The sequence below is a fragment of the Triticum dicoccoides genome, chromosome 4A (genome assembly GCF_002162155.2).
Source record: "Triticum dicoccoides isolate Atlit2015 ecotype Zavitan chromosome 4A, WEW_v2.0, whole genome shotgun sequence".
Classification (NCBI taxonomy): Eukaryota; Viridiplantae; Streptophyta; class Magnoliopsida; order Poales; family Poaceae; genus Triticum; species Triticum dicoccoides.
In genome coordinates, this window is record NC_041386.1 from 536,829,176 (window position 1) to 536,836,124 (window position 6,949).

A 6,949-nucleotide genomic window follows, 5' to 3' on the forward strand; every position below is an offset into this window, starting at 1 on the left:
CAGCATGAAAAGTAAACTAACTAAAAGCTACAACTAATTTTTTTTGTTTTTCTTAAGGTTTATCAAACACACAAGAAGAAAACATAAAAAAAGGAAAATAAACTAGCATGGATATTACAATGAAAAAGTATGAGCACCGACAACTAGCATGAGTGTGTGAACATGAATCTAATGTCGGTGAGAGATATATACTCCCCCAAGCTTAGGCTTTTGGCCTAAGTTGGTCTATGGCCACGGTTGGCCTGACGGATATTCAAAGTTGTAGCCGGGGTCGTACTGAGATGCAGCGACAATTGCCTGATGAGCTGCAGCTTGGAGGCGAGCTGTCTCCGGCCTCCTCTCGTACTCAGTCGCCTCCTCCCTGGTTATAACATATCTCCCCTTTGCCTGAAAGTCAAATAAAGTAGGGGCAGGGAGAGCGACGTGATATGTGTGTCGTCTGTCAAAGATTAGTCAGTACTAGAGGAACTGATCGTTCCTCTCAACAAACTGATGACGAGCCATAGCATCATAATCTAGATAAGAAGGAGGCAACTCAATATCATCTCCACGAATGGGTATCTCAAGAAAGTTAGCTATACGAGTTGCATAAATTCCACCAAAGAAATCTCCATGAATACGATTATTATGCAACCTACGTGCAACGATAGCCCCCAAGTTGTATTGTTTATCTCCTAAAACAACGCTCCTGAGAACGCTGAGATCAGGTACACACATGTGACATGCTTCATCTTTACCGTTTATGCACCTTCCTATGAAGAGAGCAAAATAATGTATAGCAGGAAAATGAATGCTCCCTATGGTGGCTTGTGTTACATCTCTAGATTCCCCCACAGTTATATTAGTAAGAAAATCTCTAAATTCAGATTTGCGAGGTTCATTAACGTCATCCAACTATGGGAGTTTACAAGCAGTGGTAAAATCTTCTAATTCCATTGTATAAGATTTATCATAAAGATTAAACAAGACAGTGTGAGAATTACGTGAAGATGAAAATTCGAACCTTCTCACAAAGGAATCGGTTAGGTGATAGTATTGGCGGCACTTATCTGTCTCGAAGCTCTCAAGCTCAGCATTACGCACATATGCATCAAATTCCTATTTAATTCCTTCTCGGATCATGAAATCATCTAACGGCCATTCACAAGGCCGCACTTGAGCGTCTCTTGGTGGTTCCTCGTCCGCATCGCGTATTGCGGGTCTGGGTCCTTGCTTCCTTGAAGAACTACCTTGGTACATTTTCCTAAATATATTTCTTCCTCTGAAAAATTTCTGAAAACTTAAATAAAAGTGAACCAAACTCAACAAAATTGATAGCCACTACTCCTACAAGTGCCTAGAGACAATATCTTGCATTAAAACTACTTTTGACCACATAAATTTGACATGCAAGCTCAAGAACAAGGCCAATTAAGCAGCAAAAATTTACAATGAATAAAGCACTAGAACAAAAACTAATTGGACCATTGGAGGAGTCACATACCAAAGAACAATCCCCCAAAGCAGTTTTGTGAATGGGGCTTTGAGCTAGGAGATCGAAAATGGCAGCAAGATGAGCTTGAATTGGGGTTTGAGTTGGTTGGTGATTTTTGTGGGAGGAAGAAGGAGTGTGTGGTAGCTGGAATAAGTGGAGGGGAGCCACCACGGGCCCACGAGGCAGGGAGGCGCGCCCTCCACCCTCGTGGCCAGGTGCTTGCTCCCCCTGATGTGTTCTCAGTGACAGATTTTCTCAAATATTTTAGAAAAAAAATCATATTTAATTTTCAGGGCATTTGGAGAACTTTTATTTTCGAGGTATTTTTTATTGCATGCATAATTCAGAAAACAGACAGAAAAATACTATTTTTGCTTTATTTAATATAAATAACAGAAAGTAAAAAGAGGGTACAGAGAGTTGTGTTTTTCTAAATTCATTCATCTCATGCTCATCAAAAGGAATCCACTAACAAGGTTTATCAGGTCTTGTTAACAAACTCATTCCGAATAACATGAAACCAGAGAATTTTCGAATAACACTAGGTTACCTCAACGGGGATATGCACATCCCCAACAATAAGAATATCATATTTCTTCTTGACAGTAGGAAGAGGAAATTCAAAACCTCCAATAGTAATTGTTAAAAAAATTCCAATAGAATTGATAGTGTGGATTTGAGGTTGTTTCCTCGGAAAGTGTACCATATGCTCATTACCATTAACATGAAAAGTGACATTGCCTTTGTTGCAATCAATAACAGCCTCTGCAGTATTCAAAAAGGATCTTCCAAGAATAATAGACATACTATCGTCCTCGGGAATATCAAGAATAACAAAGTCTATTAAAATAGTAATGTTTGCAACCACAACAAGCACATCCTCACAAATACCGACAGGTATAGTAGTTGATTTGTCAACCATTTGCAAAGATATTTCAGTAGGTGTCAACTTATTCAAATCAAGTCTACAATATAAAGAGAGAGACATAACACTAACACTGGCTCCAAGATCACATAAAGCAGTTTTAACATAGTTTCTTTTAATGGAGCATGGTATAGTTGGTACTCCTGGATCTCCAAGTTTCTTTGGTATTCCACCCTTAAAAGTATAATTAGCAAGCATTGTGGAAATTTCAGCTTCCGGTATCTTTCTTTTATTTGTAACAATATCTTTCACATATTTAGCATAAGGATTCATTTTAAGCATATCAGTCAAACACATACACAAAAAGATAGGTCTAATCATTTCAGCAAAGCGCTCAAAATCCTCATCATCCTTTTCCTTGGATGGTTTAGGAGGAAAAGGCATGTGTTTTCTTTCTTTATCGTGCTTCCTAGCAACAAAGTCTCTCTTATCACAATGTTGATTCTTTGATTGTGGGTTATCAAGATCAATAGCAGGTTCAATTTCTATATCATTATTATTGCTAGGTTGAGCATCAACATGAACATCATCATTAACATTATCACTAGGTTCATGTTCATTATCAGATTGTGTTTCAACATCAGAAATAGAAATATCATTAGGATCATAATGTGTGTCTACAAACAGGTTCATTAGAAGCATGCAAAGTCCTATCATTTTTCTTTTTCTTCTTTTTAGAAGGACTAGGTGCATCAATTTTGGTTCTGTGAGAATCTTGCTCAATTCTCTTAGGGTGGCCCTCAGGATACAAAGGTTTCTGAGTCACTTTACCACCTCTAGTTGCAACTCTAACAACAAAGTCATTATTCTTACTATTCAATTCATTGAGCAAATCATTCTGAGCTTTAAGTACTTGTTCTACTTGAGTGGTAACCATAGAAGCATATATGAGTGTTTTAGATCACTAGTTTAGTAATCTAAACACTCTTATATTAGTTTACAGAGGGAGTAGCATATATGTTGATTGTAGTATATGCATATAATTTGAAATCTAAACATGTTCATATGTGCGAACCAACCTGTGGCTGGATGGTTAAAAGGAAAGTGGTATCCCCAACCCATCAGGCTAGACTTGACATTGGTGCCCGCATTTTTCTGGATTTATTTCAGGTCTTCCGGCGATGTGCATTCAGTGGGAGCAGATGTTCTCGTCGACAACAAAGGCGTCTGTGATGACTTCGTCAATCTCAAGATGATATGTCAGCTTAGTCTCTCGTACGTGCTCATAGGGGTACGGTGTGCATGCGTGTGTTCACAGGAGTGAGTGTATGTTTATGTATATGAGCGATTTTGATTGTACTGTGTTAAAAACATGCCTATATATGACATGTGTTGTGATTTTTGCACTCACATATGGTCATGGCTAACTTTTTTTAAGGGATGCTTAAATTTTGAATTCATACACACTTGTATTCATCCTGTACATACATAATTTTTTTATTAAAAATTGAGAATTCTTATAGGAACTACTCTTAATCCGAATTACTTGTCTTAGATTTGTGTAAATACGAATGAATTTAGACACATTTTAGTGTTTGATGTACCGGTATCTGATAATTTAAGAGAGTATTTGCACGCTTTTTTTATTTGCACCTTGACCGCCCATCATCTCATCTCCAAAGCTGTACATATAAGACCAGCCGGCGGCGGCGGCCCCAACACAGACATCTCGGTGTATCTTCCAGCCCCCGCTTCGAGCCCACACCCAAACCAAACAGGAGCCCACGATGGCCCCCGCATCCCCCGACGTCCCCGCTTGCGCCGGCCTCCCCGCCGCCGTCTCCGCCTTCGCCGACGCCTTCGTCGACTTCTCCGTCTCCGGCATCTTCTTCCCCACCAACCCGCCTCCTCCGCCGCCCCCCGCGCCCACCACCTTCCTCCCCTCCCCATCCCGCCTCGTCGCCATCGGCGACCTCCACGGCGACCTCCCCAAGTCCCTCACCGCCCTCCGCCTCGCCGGCCTCCTGCCTCCCGCCAACAGCCCCGGCTCCAGCGCCAGCTCCACCTCCTGGTCCGCTGGCCCCACCCTCGCCGTCCAGCTCGGCGACATCCTGGATCGCGGCGGCGACGAGCTCCGCCTCCTCTACTTCCTCCGTCGCCTCAGCATCTCCGCCGCCGCGCAGGGCGGCGCGCTCCTGCCCATCCTCGGCAACCACGAGGTCATGAACGTGTCCGGCGACTTTCGCTTCGTCACGCCGCAGGGCCTGCAGGAGTTCTCCGGCTGGGCCGGCTGGTACCGCGCTGGCCTCGCCATTAAGCGCCGCTGTGGCGGGCTCGAGCAGCCCAAGAACCCCTTCCTCGGCGTCCCCAAGGCCTTCCCCGGCATCAAGCGGGAGTTTTGGGACGGCATCCGATCCCGCCTCGCCGCGCTCCGCCCGGACGGCCCCATCGCGCGGAGGTTCTTGGCTGATCTCCCCACCGTCCTTGTAGTCGGCGACTCGGTGTTCGTCCATGGTGGCCTTCTTGAGGCCAATGTCGAGTATGGCCTGGAGCGGATCAATGCCGAGGTCAGCGACTGGATCCGGGGTGAGCATGGCAACAATGCCAGGGCGCCAGAGTATGTGTGCGGCCGAGACGCCGTTGTGTGGCTCAGGAGGTTCTCTGAAGGCTTCAATTGCGACTGCCAGAGGCTTCAGGGCGTTCTTGGGATGATCCCTGGAGCAAAGAGGATGGTAATGGGGCACACGATACAGAGCGAGGGAATCAATGCAGTTTGTGGGGCACAGGCCGTCAGGGTGGATGTTGGTTTGTCGAGGGGGTGTGGTAATGGGCTGCCGGAGGTGCTGGAGATCAATGGTGGTGGATCAGATGTGAGGGTGATCACAACAGATCCAACAGAGGCCTGGCAGTACCGGAAGCAGAAGCCGGAGAAATCTGCCACGGCATTGGAGAAGAAAGGGGAGGTAAAGGATGGACTTGCATTGTTGGTAAGGGAGAGCCATGTACTGAAAGGTGTAGAAGCTAAGGCTTAGTTTAGGGGTAACTAAGATTATTTTGCCAACTCTTAGTTCAATTGGATCGCCATGCCTAACTGGGGGTAACTCCTGCTAGAGGTGGGAGGCATCGGTTGAAAGGTAATATTGGTTGATTCAATATGGTTATCCGCAGTAGAAAGGAAAGCAACCTTGATTTATCAATTCCCCTTATTTATGAGGGTGTGCTAATCCGATTGCAGATTGCTGATGTATACAATTATTGGCCATTGTCTGAAATGTTTTTCTTAGTTGTGTGTGTGTTATCAATAATTTACATGCTGCCGTGGATGTTGATGATACTGAGCAGCTTGGATCTATCTGGGACTGGGATAATAATTGTGGCACTGTGCTGTCAATAGTGCTGTGCGCAAAACCATTAGCTGATTACTAACCCTGTAAAAAATATCAAGAATTTTGAGCAGCCATGTTTACTGTGTTTCAAGCCTAAATTGTGGTGTGGCCTATCTCACTCACCTTACTGTTCCAAATCCTGAATTGAAGTCTGATTCTTGTCATGTAGCTCAAGTATTCAACGATTCATCCATTTTGTTTTATCTTTTTCCAACACCAGAAGAATTTTTCGGTTTGGCAAACAGTACAATTGCTGATTGGTGATGGTACAAACCAAACACCAAACAGTGCTGTCATATTGCCAGCAAGAGCAAGAGGCCAGCTGAAGAGGGGAGAACTCAAGTTGTCAGACAAGTATGAGAACATCGTGGAAATGGTCCTCCACTGTCTCAGCTAGTGAGTTCCGTCACGACAACGGTAAGTTTGTGACCACACGAGAAGTTAGTGGGGATCACAAGTTTGCACATAAATAACTGTTACTTCTTGGAGGTTGAATCCAGTGCTTCATGCGTAATATTTGCTATATTCAAAAATACAGTAACCTGACTTTAGAATCCTGATCTGGAAGCATGATACATGCCTATTCATTTTTTAGTTTATTGTTCAGCATCACTCCAGGCTCCCCATCAATGCTGTTTGATGTGGCATAATACTGGATATCCTAGTCAGACAATTCTATTTTCTACCACCAGAAAGGAGGCCATGCTAACATAAAATTAAGAGTGTATCATCCCCAAATATGAATATTTTTCGAGTGAATACGTAACATATGCTAAGTTGGCAGCCTGTATCACATGCATACCTTATCAATTCATGAACAAGAAGATTCCATGTTTGTCTATTCACAGCTCTGTCCCCTTGTGATGACAAGGAAAGGGATGGGCTGATCAGTATGCCTATTGGAACAACAAGTTGACAGACAAAAGGTATTTGGGATTTGGTTTGCATCTGTAGCCTCCCAGTTTTTCCACAAGTTTTCTCGTTGAATTGGTCTATGTTCGCTCCTCTCTTGCCTTATAGTTTCCACGTTTCTTCCAGCAATTTTCTCATGTGCTTCACACATTCTGATGTTTACACCTCCCTGTCCCTCAAGGCAGTACTTGGTGATATGGACACATGGCTCTATCCACTTGTTTGTAGGCTTGTGCTCGCACACCGATTTCTGCACTTCCTTTCATTTTTGCGAGCGCACAAGCCAAATTGTGTTGTGGTTAACATGGTGGA

The 6,949-nt window shown here is 43.8% G+C and overlaps 1 protein-coding gene across 1 annotated transcript; it reads left to right on the plus strand.

Moving 5' to 3' along the window:
* The first annotated feature begins 4,076 nt into the window (after nt 1–4,076).
* LOC119286591 (shewanella-like protein phosphatase 2) lies at nt 4,077–5,622 on the plus strand. The gene has a single exon (XM_037565976.1). The coding sequence runs from the start codon at nt 4,127–4,129 to the stop codon at nt 5,369–5,371; it is 1,245 nt and encodes a 414-aa protein (XP_037421873.1). The 5' UTR covers nt 4,077–4,126; the 3' UTR covers nt 5,372–5,622.
* Nucleotides 5,623–6,949: the final 1,327 nt, after the last annotated feature.